This window comes from Schistocerca serialis, chromosome 7 (assembly GCF_023864345.2).
Source record: "Schistocerca serialis cubense isolate TAMUIC-IGC-003099 chromosome 7, iqSchSeri2.2, whole genome shotgun sequence".
NCBI classification, from domain to species: domain Eukaryota; kingdom Metazoa; phylum Arthropoda; class Insecta; order Orthoptera; family Acrididae; genus Schistocerca; species Schistocerca serialis.
Genome location: NC_064644.1, coordinates 180,434,816 through 180,459,642, shown reverse-complemented (window position 1 = coordinate 180,459,642; position 24,827 = coordinate 180,434,816). Strand labels below are relative to the sequence as shown.

The following is a 24,827-nucleotide window of genomic DNA, read 5'->3' as shown; positions in this document are numbered from 1 at the left end:
ATGTTGTAGGTGTCACCACCTGCGCCAACCTTGTGTGAATGCTCTGAAAAGCTAATCATTTGCGTATCACAGCATCTTCTTCCTGTCAGTTAAATTTCGCGTCTGTAGCACGTCATCTTCGTCGTGTAGCAATTTTAATGACCAGTAGTGTATTTACACCAACTAACGTGGCACCGATGAAGACTGGGATGTTCATCTGTTGACACCATGCGGAAATATGTAGCCCATACTGCACTTTTCATGTCACTTACAATGGATAGGTTCTACCTGACAGCCTTACCACGATACACCTACATAAATCTCCGTCAGTATCAAGGGGCAAAACAAAAATTGCTTCTCCATAAACAAGGGAGTTGGTCTGTTACTGTTTCTAAGATACAGAACACTGTCACAGATGATCTATAAAACCAAAGAGCAAATATCACAGCCTTCTAGATGTAAGCTGTCCAAGATTGCTTGAAAGTAATCCACAGAATCGTTGTTGCTTCAAAAAGTGGGCGTGTTAGGAAGGTCGCGTCACAGATTTAATTATTTTTCGGGCATTCGGGTGCGATTTCAGCATTGAAACTTTGGGAACTTACTGTCCATGAGTTCTAACAATAAAGAAAAAATAAACTGAAAACTGAATTTCATGTACGTCCCCCTCAACGCGACGCTATCGCAATCTATAACGACAACGAGTAGGAGCGTCGCTTCTGATTGTGCTAGTAGGCTCTTGAACTTCTCCTTCTTAACTATATTTCACTACATCCTCAAAGACATCAAAACTGTTATTTCTATTAAATATAAAACACAAACTTTTACATTAAATGAGAAATTACAAGAAATGCTATAAAATAAGTGACTCATGTTATGACAAGACGTTTTCGTTACGACATCCAGAAAATTTTTTGAAAACAGCATTAGCCCCTCCTCACTCAACATGAACTGCCATATCGAGTAAACTGGGTTTGGAGTGTGGACACCGCAGCTGGACTCGAATAGGGCCTAGACGTGCAGTAGATCATACCCCTTCTGGTCAGCCTGATTTAGGCTATTGACGATTTCCCTAAATCATTTGTGGTTAATGCTGGGGTGGGTGCCTTCACTAACACCCACCTCCTCCTACATCAAGAGATTTGTACTCCGTCTCTATTTTTAAATTTCGAACAAAGTAGAGTATGTTCCTATTTTCCGACGGAGGCCGATCTTAAGAGACTGTTGCTCTCAAAAGGTAGGTATCTGTTCTGATATAATAGCCTGACAAACACAGTCAAGTCCTTTAAAAATGTTCCGAGCAGTCAATACAGAGCACTATAGTATTACCTTAATTCGTTACTGTTTCATTCTATCTTTGGTGAAATTTCTCTGCAGGACTCTTCAGTGGAGTGAGCATGGAGAGTGGAGTAGCGGCACCCTGGGCGCTGACAGATAAACCCCGCGAGAGGGCGTACCGCATGGCGGAGGCGCTCGGCTTCCAGGCGCAGGGCGATAACCACACTGACGACGACGACGCGCGGCTGGCTGCCTTCCTTCGCGCCGCCAACTACAGTGATCTCACCGATGACGACTCTATCGCACTCACGGATTTCGTAAGTGAATTGTTTCCTAGTGCAAAACATGGATACCACTTTAATCAGCAAATTGCTGTAGAACCATATGTTCGAAACAAACACACAAATTAATAAATACACAGTTAGTTACAGTTATAATAAATTACTCTTCCCATAGATCAAAATCACGACAGACTTGTAATGTGGAGCATGTAAACAGAACTAATATAAAATACACTACTGGCCTTTAAAATTACTACACCAAGAAGAAGTGCAGATGATAAACGGGTATTCATTGGCCAAATATATTATACTAGAACTGACATGTGATTACATTTTCACGCAATTTGGATGCATAGATCCTGAGAAACCCGTACCCAGAACAACCACCTCTGGCCGTAATAACGGCCTTGATACGTCTGGGCATTGAGTCAAACACAGCTTGGATGGCGTGTACAGGTACAGCTGCCCATGCAGCTTCAACACGATACCACAGTTCATCAAGAGTAGTGACTGGCGTATTGTGACGACCCAGTTGCTCGGCCACCATTGAGCAGACGTTTTCAGTTGGTGAGAGATCTGGAGAATGTGGTGGGCAGGGCGGCACTCGAACATTTTCTGTATCCAGAAAGCAGGACCTGCAACATGCGGTCGTGCATTATCCTGCTGAAATGCAGGGTTTCGCAGGGATCGAATGAAGGGTAGAGCCATGGGTCATAACACATCTGAAATGTAACGTCCACTGTTCAAAGTGCCGTCAATGCAAACAAGAGGTGACCGAGACATGTAACCAATGCCACCCCATACCATTACGCCGGGTAATACTCCAGTATGGCGATGACGAATAAACGCATCCAATGTGCGTTCACCGCGATGTCGCCAAACGCAGATGCTACCATCATGATGCTGTAAACAGAACCTGGATTCATCCGAAAAAATGACTTTTGCTATTCGTGCACCCAGTTTCGTCGTTGAGTACACGTACACCATCGCAGGCGCTCCTGTCTGTTATGCAGCGTCAAGGGTAACAGCAACCATGGTCTCCGAGCTGATAGTCCATGCTGCTGCAAATGTCGTCGAACTGTTCGTGCAGATGGTTGTTGTCTTGCTAATGTCCCCATCTGTTGACTCAGGGATCGAGACGTGGTTGCACGATCCGTTACAGCCATGCGGATAAGATGCCTGTCATCTCAACTGCTAGTGATACGAGGCCGTTGGGACCCAGCACGGCGTTCCGTATTACCCTCCTGAACCCATCGATTCCATATACTGCTAACAGTCATTGGATCTCGACCAACGCGAGCAGCAATGTCGCGATACGATAAACCGCAATCGCGATAGGCTACAATCCGACCCTTATCAAAGTCGGAAACGTGATGGTACGCATTCCTGCTCCTTACACGAGGTATCACAACAACATTTCACCAGGCAACGCTGTCAACTGCTGTTTGTGCATGAGAAATCGGTTGGAAACTTTCCTCATGTCAGCACGTTGTAGGTGTCGCTACCGGCGCCAACCTTATGTGAATGCTCTGAAAAGCTAATCATGTGCATATCACAGCATCTTCTTCCTGTCGGTTAATTTTCGCGTCTGTAGCACGTCATCTTCGTGGAGTAGCAATTTTAATGGCCAGTAGTGTACTTATGTACAATTAATTTTTAAATAAATGTGTAGCCGTAGGCTGGCCATTTACAGGTCTTTATTAATGACTCATTACCTTTGTTCATAAATTTCTCTATGGTGTAGAAGGAGGCGTTGAGGAGAAACCTCTTTAATCTACATTTAAAAGCACTTCTGCTATCTCTCAGGAATTTTATTTCCATGGGTAACTTGTGAAAGAATTTTATAGCTGCGTATTTCATCCCTTTCTGCGGCAAGGTTAAATCCATTATAAGGGAAGGGGGATTATTTTTTCCTATATTCAAACTTGTGAATATCTCTGTTACTGTGAGACTTACTTGTGTCGCTGAAAAGAAAGTTTCGTAAGTGAATAAACGTACTGTGAGGCTGTGGTTAATGTTTCCAGCTACTTTTTTGCCTGAATAAAGAATTGTCTGAGAATATCATTTCACAAGACATCAGTGAATGAAAATATGCCAAATAACTTAACAATTTCTATACACCAAAGTTGGCGTTTACCCTTTTGGCAAAAGTAACCGAACCTAATCGTTTAGCAAGTCCACTAAATGGTTTTTACAGTCGAAGTTTTCAACATAGGCATACCTAACCTTTTTATTACTTCTTGTTGGTAAACTAGGTTAACAGGTGAGCAATTTTTGACAGTACAAAACTGCGTACCCTGCGTTTTATCAGAGCTTAAAGCTGGCCCATTTGTGCAACACTATTTCCTCTGTTAATACTGCTTTGCTCAGCTTCACAACAATGCTTGTATCTTCTGCAAAAGGTCTACTGTAATGCTTCTTTCTGATTCAAATAAAGTGGCAGATCGTTAACATAAACAATAACAGTAGTGGGTTAGTGATCGAACACTATGGTACTCCCATTGCAATCTCTCCCAGTACAGGTGACGTAGTGACCGTGTTTGTATTACTCAAACAGCCTAAGATAACTTTTTGCAATCTATTTCCTACATAAGAACAGAACCAGGCATGTGCTGAACTACATATTCCATAAAAAAATTGACTTCCTCAATAGAATATTATGACTGACACAATTAAATGGCTACGATAAGTCACAGAAGATCGCAATTGGTGATGTTTTATCATTAAAAGATCTTATTATGTACTCAGTTAGTGTACAAATTGCTGACTCAGCAGAATAGTCCTTTTGAAAACCAAACTGTGTTTGGCCAGGTATCACATTGGTACACAAAATTATGTAAGGAGTGACGCCAGGTGGTAGTCATTGACATCTGACGAGTCACTCTTTTTATAGAGAGGCCTAACAATGGCGTATTTCACTCTTTCTGGGCAAACACCCTGAGTTAATAATGCATTAAATAACATTATATATTAAAGAGACACAACAGTTTAGTGTCTTATTGGAAATAGTGCCCTTCCGTCAATGCGAACTTTTCCTATTTACATTCACCTTTATCTTCCTTATTTCATATGAATGTGTGAGATTAATTCTTATTTCACAAAATGTCCTTTGTATTGCTTCTTCAGTCTACTATTTTGCTTTCTCTTCTGAACTATTTGCACCATTTTCTCATCGTTTTTTAAAAAGTAATAATTAAAAATATCCGCTATACATATCCTTCCTTTTATAGTGCTCTCTCTTTTAACAATACTCCACACCGCTGACAGTCGTTTACCTCCAGATAGGCATGCGTCTCTTTAACTTCTGCTAGCTGAATGATGCATTACCTGCAAGGATGCTGCTATCTTGAGCAACACCGGTAGGTAAATTTTATGTATCCTAATTATAAATGGTTAAAAGCACGTCCAGATTACTTTTCCTGCTAGAATCCTTCAGGAATTGATCTCTTCTTTCTGTCTGACAGAAGGGACTGTAATTCATCAACATTTTTTCATGATAACTTCACAAGTAACTAGTGGAGACCTGCATACTGTCACAAAAGTAAATATTACATTTCCCAGTAGTAACTCACAAGCACATGATTTTATATCCAGATAGGTACAGAACTTACTTATCTCTATATTTTTGTGTTTACATCCTTTTCTTACGAATCCGACAACTACTCCTTTATCCATATGGTATCTAATGAGTATACAGTTACCTCATAATCACTTACTACTGTAATTTCCATCCCTCTAGTTATATGGTGTTCAGACAGCAAATGACATGAATTCCTTTCCAACTACTAAAATCTTGTAAACAAATTAACAAATCATTTACTTTATTTTTTACCCCCTAATATTGTGATGAAGCAGATTGAGTTCACTTTTCCCTCAGTTATTACAGGACGAACTGGTAGTTTCTGTCAATTTAATTCCCTTTAATGCTTTGTGTCTGAATTTTGTTCTGACGTAAATTCAGTGTCTCACTTGACCACAGGAATATGCCTGTGCGTACTGGAGGGCACCCTTGTGTTTTCTGCTAATAGATCTACTAATTTATTCTTACTCTTCCCATTCAGATGTAAACCATGATAAGAATCAACCCATCTTCATATAGCAACTACTGGAACAGCATCAGTACGATATTTTTCACCCATCCGAAGGACTCCTCTCAGCTTTACGACCGCTCACCTTATGGCAAACCCAGGGCTGGTCATGGCGCCAGAGAACCTCCACAGAACCCGCGTTTGTCGCTGTTAGCTGCTCCTGTTTCGTCCAGGTCACCCTTAATACAGTCTTTTTTTTATTTTTTTGTTTTTTGTTTTTAGCCGGACTCTTTCGAGCTCCGCCAGCTAACAACATCTGGTCTTCTTTGTTGACATCCTTACACATTTGTCCCAAATTTTCTGTTGCCTGGACAATACTAGCACTTGCTTTCACAAAGCTTGTGATCTGGTACTCAGAACATAATTTTTCCTCTAGCTGCTGTTTTACATCCCTCGCATGATTGCTACTTGTGTTTCACATGACTTATCTGTAATTTTCTTAACGTTATTCTGCTCTACCCTACATTTCACAACATCGGTATGAGGTTCTCCCTTCTCTAATTCGGTAGCAAGAGAAATCTATTGCTTAGCAGCATTTCGAAATTTCTCCTGCTCACCCTCTCCTTACCACCTTTTCCAGCACCCCTTCTCTTTTTCCGTTCAGCTGTTGTAACTCAAATCTTACCACCTTTTCCAGCACCCCTTCTCTTTTTCCGTTCAGCTGTTGTAACTCAAATTTCCGTTTTTCTAACTCTGCCTGGCTGACGCAAATACTCGCCCCCTGTTCCTCGATTTTCCAGCCTTCCTAGCATTACATACAGTTCCATGGAAGAGACCCACTGATCACTCCATTCTCTCCCCCACTGCAACCACCCCAATGAAACTTTAACATACAATTTTCGCAAAACACTCACTGTTTATATAATCTGCGAAAAAATCCGCACTTATCACATATGGCTGACCGATTTTACCGATAGACAGATTGAAACAAATGTAATAGAAATTTATGTTACATTTTTCATAAGGGTGATGCACCTAAATGCTGACCTAAAATTACGACTACGCGCACTAAGAAAATACACTTTTTATGCTCTTTTGCCTTATTTCACACGGTACTAACACTGACACTAATGTAATTACACTTATATGTACAGCAACAAAAAACACTTAAAAGTAACTTCCAATCTCTTATTTAAGTAATTATGTAGGAGAGAAGAACTCCCAACTACCTAACTGTAACACCCCACCCGTCACTTATCCGGTTTTGGCGCGTGTTCTCCACAGCTAATTGACTAACAGATCAACAGAGAGTGCAAAACAGTCGCAATATCGGATAACGCAAAAAAAAAGTAATAAGGCCCTGTGACTCCTGATTGAACTGCGGTGGCAGTGTTGACATTAATTGATTCAGAATTGATGACTTTTAATTAAAAAGGGGTGCATATTGATGTTATATTCAGCTATTGAACACCAGATGCAAATGTTGAACATAAAATTAATTAAGAAAGTGACTTGGGATTTCAACTACTTGATTGAAAACAGATGCAGTCGATTAGCACAAATTTATTTTAACTCTCGACCTTCAATCATCACATTACAAGACTCTCCTATCAGGCAGTGGTAATAAATTGCGTTTGCGTGGAGTAAAGTGCGATAACTCAAAAGTAATTCCTATCGACTGACCCAGGCGTAATGCGAGGTGCGAGAAGAATTCTACAATACACGGCCCATGAAACCCTCAAGGAAACTTTGCTGACATGATCCAACTAATTAATCAGTGGCTGGAGCAGGCGCAATATCACCGAATACAGTGTGGCAGAGGTGCGTCATTGTGCAGACGTCGGCCGACCTCGTGGTGCTGCAAGGCTGCGCTCATCTATTCACTCCTAGCTATCTTGCTCATCACATAGCTGAACCAAAACTTATTATCTCCAAGCTCAATCGTTCCATTTGCTAAGTCCTAAACTGCAGAGATGCTCACTCTTTCTCAGGCAAGCTGAGTAAAGAACGCCACGTCCGCACTCTAGGCAAGCTGGGAATGGAAGACCACTACAGGGACTTCTCCCAGTCTGCTCTTCGCCTCTGTTTCCCCACCAGCAAAATCACTCACGCCAATTGCAGTGCAAGTCGCATTAATTATGCGTCACTTCCCAGTGCCGACCAATGCCTGCTCTGGGAAGTGAACATATTCCCACAAAATTTCTCTTCCTCTCAACTTCTGCTATTTAGCTCCTCCCAGGCCACCCATCAAGGTTAGAGTCTGCACAAAACAGCAATTTTTCCGGAATTCTGACTCCCAGGAGAGTACTTCAAATTCCTTGGTCCTATGTTCCCATCGGAGGCCGACGTATTTCGTTCTGTCGCGCTTCACCTGATTTACTTCAGACTCTGCGGACCGTGAATTCAGCATGAAGTTGCTATAGTCACGAACACACATATTTTGGCCTCTATTGACTGCTCCACCTTAGCTTTGTGCGGTTTACTCGCATGTTTCACTGAAAACAGGATAACAGATATTTATCAACAGGCGTACAAGTTCTCTGTCTGCTTCCTGGTACACCAGCATGGGGTCAACCACCCACTCACTGTCACTCATCTTAAGGCAGCTGGAGGCCACGCCCCGTTACCGCTTTCTCAGAACTTGAGCCACCCTAAGCTGCCTATTGCTACTTCCTTTTGCCGCTCCCCAGCCGGCCACGGTCAACACGAATATTTCCCTGGGATAAACTAGCCTCCAGTAAATCGATGCGTTTCCACAAGGTTTTCATCTCGTGTGAATTACTTTAAAACCATCACCCAACATTAATTATTCCAATACGTCCATACTATACCCTCTACAAGATGCATTGTGCCTTGTCATTTTTGTTCAGCCCTACTGTTCACTCAACGTGAGTTAGGTGATCTTTAATGACTTCATGTAAGGGCATAGCTCTTGCCATCTTACATAACTGCTACATGGGGACCTGTGTTTCAGTATTTGAGTGACAAATGTGATTAAAGCTTCAGATACTTAATACTATTGCGCTGCAAGCAAAAACATGTATTTTAATGAATCCCACAACCACAAGTCTGAGAGCACAACCTAAGACACATAAACCTCATGTTTCATTGACGCCTATTATTAATTCTAACAGTACACCTGCCTCCAAAGTCTCTCATCTGCTTAATGAAAGTCTGAAGCAGTACTATACTTTTGATAAGTCACACTCAGATAAGAACACAAAATTAAAGATACTGAAATTCCTGCTGGTGCCAGGTTTGCCACATTTGTTGTAACTAACCATTTCCAAACGTGCCAACTGAAAACTTAGTACAACATAAAAAACTGTTAATTGCAGAAATATCAGAAATCAAGGACATATTGCAGCTAATATTGTCAAGCAATTACTTTACATTTAATGCAAAAGTGTACCAGCAGAAAGAGAGTCTTGCCATGGGCAGTAGTATATCAAGTTTCCTGGCTGATATCATCCCCAGCCACCTGGAAATTAAGTAATGTAAAGAAAACAAAAAACTCAAAAGGAAAATAATATTTTACCAGAGATATGTTGATGATACCTTGCTGCTCTTTGATGGAACAAAAGAGAAGATTGAAGAGTTACTACCATTATTCAGTTCTTTCTCCAAAAGCACTGACTACAGATACATTCATCTTCGATCTTGCCATATACAATAACATCTTTGAAGAGTTAACAAGAGAGTTTATGGAAATGTACCTCTTGAGTGAAGTGATTTGCATTAACAGGATGAAGAAACCAATGTATGATGGTGTTAAAAAGTTAAAAACGCTTTTCTTGAATTATGTGGTAAGTTTACACTGTTTTGCACATTTTTCCGTATTTGATTTCCGAAATTCATAACATATCAAACCTTTTCATCAGAGGAACATGCATTTCACCTCGTTCAAGCGCAAAAATAAACCTTGTACTAAGACAACTGACGCCTGAGGATGGGCCCACGGCGTCCGAAATGCATCGTGTAGTTAATAAAACACGAAAATTTTTGAGTGAAGACATTTTTTAATTCATACTTGTAGTGTAAAGAAAGGCTTTATAACCATTTAACCTGTAATATTGTGTAGTTTAATTATTTATTGTCCTTAACATTGTTTATTGTGTAAAGTGTAGTTTCAAAGATAAGAAACAAGTTAGATGCAGGTGATTGCATCTTCGCCTATAATATTTGGTTACCTAAGAGTATTGAATAGACTTGGGGAGAAGAGGAGTTTGTCGCACAAGTTGACAAGAAGAAGGGACTGGTTGGTAGGACATGTTCTGAGGTATCAAGGGATCACCAATTTAGCATTGGAGGGCAGCGTGGAGGGTAAAAATCGTGGAGGGAGACGAAGAGATGACTACACTAAGCAAATTCAGAAGGATGTAGGTTGCAGTAAGTACCGGGAGATGAAGAAGCATGCACAGGATAGAGTAGCATGGAGAACTGCATCAAACCAGTCTCAGGACTGAAGACCACAACAACAACAAGAACCAATGTCCCTTCCAGATGCAAGCCAGCTGTTTCCTGAAGATGGCCTAATAAGACGAAAACTAGCTCGAAATAAACAGAATCATGTTGAATGTACTTGTATTTAACCTTAAATATGGCATTGTTCTACCAAAAAGTATCGCAAGAATCCATAGATAACATAATACACTGAATTCATCTGTTTTAAATTTGCATTAATAAAGATCATTTGGCCAGCAAAAGTGCCTGATGTAAGATGTTTCATTAAAACATGCTGTGGGTTTTCATCTAAGGATTTGCCCTGACTGTTTTCCCAAAAACTTAACACTTCGCCTATCTATTTCTTGTATTTCATTGTTTGGATACACAACTGTAATGACTTGAGAAGATCTATGAGTATTATTGAATTGGTACATGCTGAGTCTTATAAAAGTTAGCTGTAATCCATTTGTTTTGAACGATCTGTCAATGCTTTCAAATATTTAATTAACTGTCTCTTCAGTAAGAGGACTGACCAACGTTTTATCCCTATACTTATCGTTTAACTCGGCTTCTTCACTTTCTGTTTTAGCTTATTTACCGCTTCTCGTTATTTCCATCTCTTTTCTTTCGATTTGTTTGTATTTATTTTTACTAGCAATCCACCATGATCCATTCTTTGTATATGTTCAGTCAAATTTCTCCTATTTTACTCTGAGTTTTCTTTTACACTGCAAATGTTTAACTCATTTCTGTTATCAATATTTTTCATTCTGATTATTTCACGTTTCTTGACACTTCTTAGAAAGCTCTTCTCCATATTTGATTATGCATTTCTTGGTACTTGTTCACCCTCAATGATTCACTTCCATAAAATAGTATCACTAGGGAAACAGTCTTGTAACACTTTAATATAGTAGGTTTCCCTAGGTTTGAGAGTTTTATTAAAAAGCTGCTGATTGTTCTGCAAATTTTACTAAGTGTACTAACTTCATTTTGTATGTTGCTTCGTCATAATCTTACCTTACATCACATCCTAAATATTTGAAATGTTTGACTTGTTCTATTATTTTAGTTTAATGACAAATTTTAATCTATGATGGGTACTTTCCTATAAAAGCTATAGCTCTGGTTTCCTGCACGAGAATTTATAAATTATATTTGTAACAAATGTTATTCAATTAATGAACAGCTAGCTCCAGTACATTTTCTTCCCTTGAAACAAGTGTAAGGTAGTCAGCGTAAACAAATGGTTTTAATACTGATATGTCAGTCAGCTATGCTACAGTGTTTAAGTATTAAATAGAATGAAAGATACACCAAATTCGATCTCACTTCTTTTGTTTGTATGGATTAAGTCTTTTAGTTTCCAACTAAAACCTGCACACACAATATATTTTCGGATTGGCTCTGAACTGCTGACATAAGATTTCAGAAATATCGTTTATAATTCATTATATACCATAGATAATTCTTAAAAAATTATCGGAAGTCTTCTGAAATTTTAAAAATACTGTGATCTTTGGCTAAACTCTCTTTGTTTTTCAATAACTTGTCGTTAAATTAAAATAGTGTGACGAATTAAATGTACTTCACAGACTATCACTTGTTCGTCAGTAAGTGAATATTCAGTTGTTGCTTTCACTTTGCTGTTAATAATTCCAAATTATAGTTTGCAAGTTTCGTCAAGTAGTTCTATTGCTCTTAGTTATATCAAACTGGTTTTCTCCTCTTATTCGTGCGATGGTGTTAGATTTGTCTTCTTCCAGTTCTGAATGATATTCTTTTGCTTCCAACACATATAAAAATATGTAGCAGACTAAAATAAAGCAGCATTCCCCATGCATAATTAACACTGAATTAAATCAGTCCTTACCATTTGCTTTCTGGCACTTATAGTCGCCATCATTTATTTTATATTAATATCATCCATTCACTTTAGCTTATATACTATCGACAGACTGTAAAATTTTATGTTTTTATCCAGTCCTTTTCCTAATGTTGTTTAATTTAGCTGTCTTCCTTTCTGACAGGTCCAATGCTTTATGTTTCACAATCCCATGCTTGTATCACTGGCAAAAAGTATACAATTTGCGTCTTTTGACAATACTAGTGGAAGATATACGCTTCATATTAGAAACAACAGAGGAACCAAATCAGAAACAATGGAGCACTACATCTCCTTACTTAGAATTTTGATTACAAAACATCTCATAGTATAATCTGGAATATCCCATACAGTACGAGATTAGGAGTAAATGCTAACCAATGAATATTGGTCATTCTGAAAAATGATATCTTTCTTGTAGTTTATCATAATAACACGGTATCCTACATAACGTGTTTGCTTTCTCATTACTTTAGAAAGTTTTCTGTTTCAGGTGATACTGTTGCAGTACACCACATAACGTGATAAAAATGATACTGAATAACTTCGCAAATATAACAAAACTGATGTAACGAAATAAATACTATTGCAGAAAAACAACAAAGACTGTAATCAATTAATATGATCTGCGAATGTAACTGCAATCTCTGTACCTTTTGCAAAACCATCGCTTTTTCTTCCCTTTTGTTTCTTCGTAGTGTGAGGTGCCATTTTGTGATGAGGCACGAAAATGTGTAAAGTTTCATTTAATATGTAGCCTAAATATAATCAAATATTACTTAAAAGTGTTGTAAAATTTTATATGTACCAACTCCTATATTCATGAAGCTCCAATATCAACGTTTTTATGCAAATTTTATAGGGGAACGTTGGTGCAGAGGTCAGCGCCATTGTTCTAAATGATAACGGCCCAGAGTCGTAATAAATGTCTTAATATTTGCTAATTTTGACAAATAAAAACAAATGTAAACTTAGGAGAACTCTCTTGATTAGCGATTCTTCCTTTGATACAGTAAATATAATCAGTTTTTCCAATATTCAATAAAATTTGATTAAAATGACTTTAGTAAATTGTTTTGATTCCTGCTTAACGGAAACTACGGGAATCCCCTTGACGTTACCATTTCACTAAAGTAAATCAAATAACTAATAAAATTCAACTGCAGTAATTATTAATGCATACATTCTGTCAGTGGGTGGTGTCTTTTAATACAGAAACATCGTGTCGGGCAAACTAACTGCGAGAAGTACCACAACTAAGTCACTGGCGTAAATAATTTTCCAGTTGTGAAGCGGCCAGAATAACACTAACTCCAACGTTTCGTAACATATAAATAACAATACGTAAAAGAACTACCACAATACCTCGTATACAGTTATGCCGAACCGGACTTATTTGGACCCATGAGTAGTCAATATCTTTGATTCTACGAACATTGCGCCCCTTGTTCAGGAGAAGCGCTGTCCAATGGCGCTGGCATTCCTGCCCGTCGTGGAACCGCCGTCGGACTCAGCGGTGATCCTCGAGCCTCCAGCGGACGTTCTCAAGGCAGGCAGCTACAACCAGGTGCCCATCATGCTGGGCGTCACTTCCGGAGAAGGGGCCGTCGTACTCATGTGTAAGTAAAAAGACTGTAAATTCTCTGGCTCCATTTCCTCTGCTTTTATCATACACGATTCCTTGCATTTTTTATAAACTACAGTAAGACTCTACATCTATACACTGTACTGTGGCGCGGGGATTCTCCTGCCTCCTTTGACATTCTGCATCGAGTTCAGAGTATTTTGCTACGTTTTGGCTCAATTACTTGATTTATAAAGAAGTACGATTATTGCACACTCCGGAAGAACTTACACTGTGATTTATTTGTCCGAGAGTAGTGCTCGTCTCAGTTCCAGACTGCATTAGTTGACAAATTTGTCGATGGAGCATGTAAAATCCCAAAGTCATTGATTGACAGTCGTAGGACAGGTCCTCACACTTTACCTTTATTCTGTTTGTTGAGGCTGATTACCTTTGGCTGTGATGACTCCTTCTGTAGTATTGCATGAATTAACAAGACAAGTACACTACTGGACATTTAAATTGCTACACCAAGAAAAAATGAAGATGATAAATGGGTATTCATTGGACAAATATATTGTACTAGAACTGACATGTGATTACATTTTCACGCAATTTGGGTCCATAGATCCTGAGAAATCAGTACCCAGAACAACCGACTCTGGCCGTAATAACGGCCTTGATACGCCTGGGCATTGAGTCAAACAGAGCTCCGATACCGTGTACAGGTACAGCTGCCCGTGCAGCTTCAACACGATACCACAGTTCATCAAAAGTAGTGACTGACTATTGTGACGAGCCAGTTGCTCGACCACCACTGACCAGACGTTTTCAATTGGTGAGAGATCTGGAGAATGTGCTGACCAGGGCAGCAGTCGAACATTTTCTGTATCCAGAAAGGCCCGTACAGGACCTGCAACATGCGCTCGTGCATTATCCTGCTGAAAGGTAGGGTTTCGCAGGGATCGAATGTAGGGTAGAGCCACGGGTCGTAATACATCTGAAATGTAACGTCCACTGTTCAAAGTGCCGTCAATGCAAACAAGAGGTGACCGAGACATGTAACCAATGCCACCCCATACCATTACGCCGGGTAATACTCCAGTATGGCGATGACGAATAAACGCATCCAATGTGCGTTCACCGCGATGTCGCCAAACGCAGATGCTACCATCATGATGCTGTAAACAGAACCTGGATTCATCCGAAAAAATGACTTTTGCTATTCGTGCACCCAGTTTCGTCGTTGAGTACACGTACACCATCGCAGGCGCTCCTGTCTGTTATGCAGCGTCAAGGGTAACAGCAACCATGGTCTCCGAGCTGATAGTCCATGCTGCTGCAAATGTCGTCGAACTGTTCGTGCAGATGATTCTTGTCTTGCGAACGTCCCCATATGTTGACTCAGGGATCGAGACGTGGCTGCTCGATCCGTTACAGCCATGCGGATAAGATGCCTGTCATCTCGACTGCTAGTGATACGAGGCCGTTGAGATCCAGCACGGCGTTCCGTATTACCCTCCTGAACCCACCGATTCCATATACTGCTAACAGTCATTGGATCTCGACCAACGCGAGCAGCAATGTCGCGGTACAATAAACCGCAATCGCAATAGGCTATAATCCGACCTTTATCAAAATCGGAAACGTGATGTTACGCGTTTCTCCTCCTTACACGAGGCATCAAAACAATGTTTCAGCAGACAACGCCGTTCAAAGGCTGTTTGTGTATGAGAAATCGGTTGGAAACTTTCTTCATGTCAGCACGTTGTAGGTGTCGCCATCGGCGCCAACTTTGTGTGAATGCTCTGAAAAGCTAATCATTTGCATATCACAGCATCTTCTTCCTGTCGGTTAAAGTTCGCGTCTTTAGCACGTCATCTTCGTGGTGTAGCAATCTTAATGGCCAGTTATGTAAAAGGATAAACCCAAAATACCAGATGCCATTACACACTTATTTTCTACAAACTTTCCAGAAAACCTCGAGGCCAACCTGTCAGTTTAACGTTGGTAGGTGTGGATTTTCAACCAAACACACTATAGAAATCAGAAACTGTTTATCGCAGAGTGCTGTAGAAGGTGTTAGACACACGTTGCGTAGTCATGTAGCGCCATGATTCACACAAAAGCGGGCTCTTTGTAGAACAGTGTTCGTATGTTCCAGTATCCAATCTGCTAACACAAGCGGGGATCGCCGACATGAAGGAGAACTTCACGGCTCTGGTTGGCTCCCAGCTGCCGCTGCCCACGGAGGAACAGCGGACTCGTGCGGCTGAACAACTGGAGCAGTTCTACTTTGGGGACGAAGGCTTCTCTATGGACCAGATGCAAGCTGTTATTGATGTAAGCATACGGCATTCGCAGCTCCACTGTGGCAGGGAAACACTGCGAAACTGTTTTGAGATAGCTTCAGCCTGAGTTCCGTATCATTCGGCAAACGTGAAGGATCCGAGCCGATTTAAGAAGCATTCTTGGTTTGCACACTTGGAAGAGCGGTTTTCTGAACAACAAGTTGAGGTTTTTGATTCTAACAAAGAGATGTGTGTAGGCCTCCTCATGAGGCTCTGTTAAATTTGTTTCTGATGACGTATGAGAGGTGGTGAAAGAGAGGAGATCGTGTAATCATTAAATGTGTTTTAGTGAGAGAGCCCTTCACGGGTGGCTGATTGTAACAGCCTAGCCGTACACTTGAGGGCTGTAGTTGAAGACGTACTACGTCAGGCACACCTTGGAGTTTTTCTGTAGCACTGCAATGCGTCTTCTAAAGACGTCCCTCTCGCTGCAGAATATAACACTCGGTTGCGGTTGCGTTTATGAAATGGGACTGTAACTATTATGATTATGAAAGAATACAAGAATATTGTTCAGAGAAGAGTCCCAAATTTTGTTACAACGGATACGATTTTATTGAATGCTCTACTTTTTTAAACAAATTTAAACGTTACACATGAGGCATTACACATCCCATTCGTATAAATCATTACTGGACATTCGTGAATAATAATGATGTTGAACATAGATTCGGCACTAACCTTGATGGTAGATTTTGACATATAATCTCAGAAAGATTGACTCAGTTTCATAACACAGTTATACAGTGACTTAACGTTTGCGATCGCACCTGGGTTTGGATTCCATCCGACTCTGCTTGCTACCACAAGAGAGTTTCTGTCTCGACGATTTCAACCAATCACCGTCCACGAAGTCTGCGCTACAATATGTGGTGGTGTTTTGTTCAGCCAATAGCAAGGGACGCCGTTGTTTCCAGGTGGGTTTTGAAGCCGTAACTCATCACCAATACGCCACCGGCGTCCTCTGCCATATAGCAAGTCTTGTGACATATTGCACCATTGTTGGCAACCGGAATAAAATAATAATTGGATCATTTTACCGACCTTCCAATTCAGATGATACAGTTCCTGAAAGGTTCAAAGAAAACTTGAGTTTGATTTCAAACACGTACCCGACTCATACGATAATAGTTGGTGTTGACTTTAATTTACCCTCGATATTTTGACGAAAATACATGTTCAGTTCCGGAGGTAAGCATAAAATATCATCCGAAATTGTGCTAAACGCATTCTCTGAAAATTATTTCATGAGCCCAAGCGAATAGTAAACGGTTGTGAAAACACACTTAACCTCTTAGCAAGAAATAATCCTGAGTTAATAACGAGCATCACAACCGATTCATGGATTAGAATATTGTAATTCCGAAATCCTCGAAAAATAAGCGAAAAATATACCTATTCAAAAAAGCAGATAAAAATTCATTTGACGCCTTCCTGAGAGACAATCTCCACTCATTCAAAATTAATAATATAAGTGTAGACCAGATGTGGCTTAAATTCAAAGAAATAGTATCGGCAGCAGTTGAGAGATTTGTACCAAATAAATTAACAAACGATGGAGCTGATCCTTCTTGGTACACAAAACGGGTTAGAAAACTGTTGCAGAAACAACGAAACAAACATGCCAAATTTAAACAGACGCAAAATCCCCGAGATTGGCGATCTTTTACACAAGCTCGATATTTAGGGCGGACTTCAATGCGAGATGCTTATAACAGTTTCCACTACGAAACCTCGCAGAAAATGCAAAGAGATTCTGGTCGTATGTGAAGTATGTTAGCGGCAAGAAACAATCAATGCCTTCCCTGCGCGATAGCAATGGAGATACTATCGAAGACAATGCTGCCAATGCAGAATTACTAAACACAGCCTTCCGAAATGCCTTCACAAAAGAAGACGAAGTAAATATTCCAGAAATCAAATCGAGAACAGCTGCCAACACGTGTACCGTAGAAGTAAATATCCTCGGAGTAGTGAAGCAACTTAAATCACTTAATAAAAGCAAGTCTTCTGGTCTTGGCTGTATACCAATTAGGTTCCTTTCGGAGTATGCTGATGCATTAGCTCCATACTTAACAATCATATACAAGCGTTAGCTCGACGAAAGATCCGTATCCAAAGGCTGGAAAGTTGCACAGGTCACACCAATATTCAAGAAAGGTAGTCGGAGTAATCCACTAAATTATAGGCCCATATCGTTAACGTCGATATGCAGTAGGATTTTGGAACATACACTCCTGGAAATTGAAATAAGAACACCGTGAATTCATTGTCCCAGGAAGGGGAAACTTTATTGACACATTCCTGTGGTCAGATACATCACATGATCTCACTGACAGAACCACAGGCACATACACACAGGCAACAGAGCATGCACAATGTCGGCACTAGTACAGTGTATATCCACCTTTCGCAGCAATGCAGGCTGCTATTCTCCCATGGAGACGATCGTAGAGATGCTCGATGTAGTCCTATGGAACGGCTTGCCATGCCATTTCCACCTGGCGCCTCATTTGGACCAGCGTTCGTGCTGGACGTGCAGACCGCGTGAGACGACGCTTCATCCAGTCCCAAACATGCTCAATGGGGGACAGATTCGGAGATCTTGCTGGCCAGGGTAGTTGACTTACACCTTCTAGAGCACGTTGGGTGGCACGGGATACATGCGGACGTGCATTGTCCTGTTGGAACAGCAAGTTCCCTTGCCGGTCTAGGAATGGTAGAACGATGGGTTCGATGACGGTTTGGATGTACCGTGCACTATTCAGTGTCCCCTCGACGATCACCAGTGGTGTACGGCCAGTGTAGGAGATCGCTCCCCACACCATGATGCCGGGTGTTGGCCCTGTGTGCCTCGGTCGTATGCAGTCCTGATTGTGGCGCTCACCTGCACGGCGCCAAACACGCATACGACCATCATTGGCACCAAGGCAGAAGCGACTCTCATCGCTGAAGACGACACGTCTCCATTCGTCCCTCCATTCACGCCTGTCGCGACACCACTGGAGGCGGGCTGCACGATGTTGGGGCGTGAGCGGAAGACGGCCTAACGGTGTGCGGGACCGTAGCCCAGCTTCATGGAGACGGTTGCGAATGGTCCTCGCCGATACCCCAGGCGCAACAGTGTCCCTAATTTGCTGGGAAGTGGCGGTGCGGTCCCCTACGGCACTGCGTAGGATCCTACGGTCTTGGCGTGCATCCGTGCGTCGCTGCGGTCCGGTCCCAGGTCGACGGGCACGTGCACCTTCCGCCGACCACTGGCGACAACATCGATGTACTGTGGAGACCTCACGCCCAACGTGTTGAGCAATTCGGCGGTACGTCCACCCGGCCTCCCGCATGCCCACTATACGCCCTCGCTCAAAGTCCGTCAACTGCACATACGGTTCACGTCCACGCTGTCGTGGCATGCTACCAGTGTTAAAGACTGCGATGGAGCTCCGTATGCCACGGCAAACTGGCTGACACTGACGGCGGCCGTGCACAAATGCTGCGCAGCTAGTGCCATTCGACGGCCAACACCGCGGTTCCTGGTGTGTCCGCTGTGCCGTGCGTGTGATCATTGCTTGTACAGCCCTCTCGCAGTGTCCGGAGCAAGTATGGTGGGTCTGACAGACCGGTGTCAATGTGTTCTTTTTTCCATTTCCAGGAGTGTATATTGTGTTCGAACATTATGAATTACCTCGAAGGAAACGGTCTATTGACACACAGCGAACGTGGGTTTAGAAAACATCGTTCTTGTGAAACACAACTAGCTCTTTATTCGTATTGTGTTGAGTGTTACTGACAAGGGATTTCAGATCGATTTCGTATTTCTGGATTTCCGAAAGGCTTCTGACACGGTACCACACAAGCGGCTCGTAGTGAAATTGCGTGCTTACGGAATATCGTCTCAGTTATGTGACTGGATTTCTGATTTCCTGTCAGAGACGTCACAGTTCGTAGTAATTGACGGAAAGTCACCGAGTAAAACAGAAGTGATTTCTGGCGATCCCCAATGTAATGTTATAGGCCCTTTGCTGTTCTTTATCTATATAGACGATTTGGGAGACAATCTGAGCAGTCGTCTTCGGTTGTTTGTAGACGACGCTGTCGTTTATCGACTAATAAAGTAATCAGAAGATCAAAACAAACTGCAAAACGATTTAGAAAAGATATCTGAATGGTGCGAAAAGTGACAGTTGACCCTAAATAACGAAAAGTGTGAGGTCATCCACATGAGTGCTACAAGGAACTCGTTACACTTCGGTTACACGATAAATCAGTCTAATCTAAAAGCCGTAAATTCAACTAAATACCTAGATATTACAATTACGAACAACTTAAATTGGAAGGAACACATAGAACATGCTGTGGGGAAGGCTAGCCAAAGACTGCGTTTTACTGGCAGGACACTTAGAAAATGTAAGAGACCTACTAAGGAGACTACCTACACTACGCTTGTCAGTCCTCTTTTAGAATACTGCTGCGCGGTGTGGGATCCTTACCAGATAGGACTGACGGAGTACATTGAAAAAGTTCAAAGAAAGGCGGCACGTTTTGTATTATCGCGAAATATGGGAAATAGTGTCACAGAAATGGTACAGATTTGGGCTAGACATCGTTAAAAGAAAGGCGTTTTTCGTTGCGACGGAATCTTCTCACGAAATTCCAATCACCAACTTTCTCCTCCGAATGCGAAAATATTTTGTTGAGACCGACCTATATAGGGAGGAACGATCACCACGATAAAATAAGGGAAATCAGAGCTCGTACGGAAAGATATAGGTGTTTATTTTTTCCGCACGCGATACGAGATAGGAATAACAGAGAATTGTGAAGGTGATCGATGAACCCTCTGCCAGGCTCTTAAATGTGATTTGCAGAGTATCCATGTAGATCTAGATGTAGATTACGATTTACTCAGTATCAATTTAATGTATGTGTTTCACTTGCCCCTCTTAATTCTATTTTTTTTTTCTTAATGGGGCATTCTCAAAGACACTAACAATTTTCAAACCACGGATAAGGCCAGAAACACCAATGCCAATTCACCTTCACTTCAAACCACTCATCTTAAACAGTACCTCACCCTTAGGTCTGATTCAGTTCGAATATTCTTAATTACTACCTTGCTCCTGTTCGAATATTATACATTCACATTTCGGAGTATTTTCCATCAAGGTTATCTAACTGATTTAGACTTTCTTTCTTGATGCTAATAATTCGTCTTCTTGTTGGCATTGTTGCAGTCACAATATGCTACGAGTTAATCTTATTCATAATTCTAAGATTTATTTATTGACTGTCATTTCTCTCTTTTTACTCAGTACGTTGCCGTCCATGTAAACTTTACCTCTTATCGCTTCTCTCGCTTTACTTGGTGCATTTCCATCGATACAAAATAAATATGCGCTAATTACGCAAATAATAATGCACCGAAACCTGCTTCCATCTTTCGGTATTTTCCTGCTTTTTTAACATTTCACATTTCACTAATTTCCGATGGGAGCCAGTTGTTGTCTACTTGCAGGTGAAGGTATCTTGCTATTGGTACCATAAAATTCTTCCATCGATAATGCGTTCTCATTTCAGTGATTCAGCTCTCTGTCGTCTCTCTCTCACCCACCAGGTACATAATTCAGAATTATTATTTGTAACAAAATGTATTAATTAGAGACAAGTAACTGTATTGTAATCCTGTAAGAGAAAACCAGATTCATTAATCACTCATATACTACATTACACACTTTAACAGAATTCTTGGACATCATTTAATTTACGTGATTTACGTGTCGTTAAGACTCTGTGTTGTACCGTTACCTTGTCTAGGAACTCACACGTGCCTCTGACCCATATCATACTCGTACACACTACCAGTTTACATCTACGTATTAAATTCATGGAGACTATAATATTTCTTAATGAAATCAAAGCTCCAAAACAGTCGTTCCTTTAAGCTTTACTTCATTAGGATATGCATCCTTGTTGAATGCAAACGTTCTGTCTTCCACCTCAAAGATTCGTCTCCATTGCCAACATCTTTCATTTGTCACTCAGTGTCTGCCCTGTTTTATAACGATCACTTTAACTCTTTTCCATCAGTTTTCAGTGCCCAATTGTAACACCCTCAGAAACCTGAAAACCCAAATAAGAATGTCATGATAACTTAAAGTAGGGAACAGTGTTATCCTGACAGATACGACAACTTTGACAATAATATAACACCTTAATGTTTTGATGAACACCAATTTCAATAGTTACTGAGTATGCCATGATATAAAGGTAGAAAGAAAGAAAGGTTATTTTTAATTAGCTATCAAACATCTCAGTAATAACTGCAAATCAGTACGACGAAAGTTAAGTCCAAAGTAATATGTCGCTCAGAGATAACATTTATTATGAAAGAGAGCTGTAAACGCGGCGAAAAGGAAATTCAATGCGTCTACAATGCTCGATCATGGAAATGTTAGTCGCTTGCTAGCTTGCTTGGTATCAAGTCATGAGAGAGCACCATTTGTTATATTACTACAAACGGAACGCTACGAGACTGTTTCTATTCAAAAAAATTACCATTGTGTGATAGACAAGCGCGGACTTCGTTCTCAGTTATTCTGACTTGAGAACTTGAGCTGAAGTGATATTCTGATAGTGCACGACGAGTTAATGAACTTTAATTATTGGAGATATTATTGTTGGACTCAGCCTTCATCAAAATGAACAGTTACAACGAGGAATGGACATAGTATCGATGACCTGATTAGCCTTGATTAGGAAACATTAATACGACCACACGAAGATAATTCAAATACGCCGATTGTAATAGTTGTAATTGTCTCGATCACCGAACTTGAAGGAATCGTAATTGATCTGATCCATCGGTGTGCGTGTGGTGTGATGATTATAAACAATAAAAATTGTTCATCAGTAATGGAAATCTCACGTGTTGGCTCCAGCATGAATTTAACTGTGTGATAGTTGATGATCAAAATTAATTAACTGTGAACATTTTAATTGAAAGAGTGACTTGATGAACATTGAGCACTGAAAGGAGTGTTTTGCCGAAATAATATTACGACACACGAAAGCAAGATAGCATTATAGATTATCTCTGGATTTGCGTCGTGCCATAATGAACAATTTTGCCTAGCAACGTAACAACTACTTCTGATACTGAACCGCAAATGAATTTTGCCCCGCTTCAGTGGTGCGAAACGACGTCGGTGATGAATGGTTCACTCAATACTGCAATAACTAACTAACCGGACATAGCAAATCATCATAAAACCATAGCAGACAATTAAAATCAGCAGTTCGCATCTCTGAGAAGACTGTGAGGACTCGCAAACGGACTTTCATACATTACGCGAGGAACAATTTTCTGTAGAGATTTCAGGTGCTGTTCCACGTTATCCGACGGGGACAACCATCACTGCGCGTCGCGTCTCCATTCCACCGACCGAGCTGTAGCAGTAGCGGCTCAACATCAACAGCGACAACAAAAGGGGAGGGAGGGCGTCACACAATCTAGTACACGACGAGTGCGTGTGTTTCAAATTATTGTTTCTCAACCCAAAGTGAACAGTTTTCTCTCATATTATGATGGATAGTCTCTGTAAGTCAGGTACCTACACTATAATCTCCATTACCGCATTTTCACTCCTTTACCCCACTATCATTCCGTTAATCAGTGACAAGCTTTTTCCTCATTATACTTTCCTCTGTTTATGTCTTGTGTTAAGTCCTTTATTACGCGCCTCCCTCAGTATTTATCAGCCTGCTTATAGTTCAAAACTTTACTTTTTCTCATAATTCGAAGCAAACCATATGTTGCCTACTCAATACTCACTTATTAAACGCGATGCACTTTACGTTGCCTACCCAATAAATTCTTTAATGGAGTGTAGCGCATTACCTGTCACTTAAAGTTATTCAATGTTCAATTTACGTCGTCTCCATTACATCCTCCAATAATCTGAGCTGTCTGCTCAACCTGGTTTCCTATCGTATTCCATTACTTATCTTCCTGATTTATAATGCATTGTACCTTCTCGGTGTTTTTTTAACACGAGCACCACTTGTATTGTTATTCTCTTACCTTTTGTTGTCCATTGATAACTTTTGCTTATCATTTCTGTTATGTTATCTGTTTGTGTGGTCCTATAACTGTGGTGAATGTCATGTTTTCAGATAGTGATAATAATAGAGACAAGTCTCAGTTGGCGTCTTCTCGACAATATCGTAAAAAACAAATTTTAATCTTTGTGTTTCATCCTATACAAACCTAACCTTAATTTTGCAAATCTCTCTGCACTTCTTAAGTTACGTATTTTCTTATTTCTGTATTTGTGTTCACATTCGTTATTTCCACTATTTCCTCATGTGTCTCAGTTGTGGTTTGCTTTTCAGAGAAATTAAGAGAAAAAGCAGCTTTTCACTGTGAAAGGTAGTAGAAGACGAACATCTGTTATTTGGTCGTCAAATTTATTATTTATTTTATTAATGGACTTTTCAGTAGCTGCTACCCAACTGTCAATATACAGCAAAGACTGGCCACCCCAAATATATCCAAAATGAATAAACATATTGAGGATCGATTTCCGCCAAGTTATAGCGGACAATATGGGGAATCTCTTGATGTTCGAAAGTCATTTTTATTGTTTATAGTCGCCGAATTACGACATCGACTTTGTGTCTTTTTTCTATTGGAGCTATATGCTTTTTTTCTGTGGCATTTGACAGAAGCTTCTAAGAGAATTTCAACGGCATGAGATTTATGGCACTAGATCAAATAGTATCAAGACAACAGCGTCGCAAACCTCTGTAACGCCGTCGGCAGATGATGTTCCGCCGGCCGAAGTGGCCGTGCGGTTCTAGGCGCTGCAGTCTGGCACCACGAGACCGCTACGGTCGCAGGTTAGAATCCTGCCTCGGGCATGGATGTGTGTGATGTCCTTAGGTTTGTTAGATTTAACTAGTTCTAAGTTCTAGGGGACTAATGACATCAGAAGTTGAGTCCCATAGTGCTCAGAGTCATTT

At 40.8% G+C, this 24,827-nt stretch overlaps 1 protein-coding gene across 1 annotated transcript in view; it reads left to right on the top strand.

The window, feature by feature from the left end:
- Positions 1-24,827, top strand: part of LOC126412951 (juvenile hormone esterase-like) — a 98,108-nt gene that overhangs the window by 41,668 nt on the left and 31,613 nt on the right. The window contains exons 5-7 of the mRNA XM_050082843.1: positions 1,354-1,571; positions 13,348-13,513; positions 15,623-15,801. Coding sequence (XP_049938800.1) covers positions 1,354-1,571; positions 13,348-13,513; positions 15,623-15,801 — 563 coding nt within the window. The remainder of the gene's footprint in view (positions 1-1,353; positions 1,572-13,347; positions 13,514-15,622; positions 15,802-24,827) is intronic.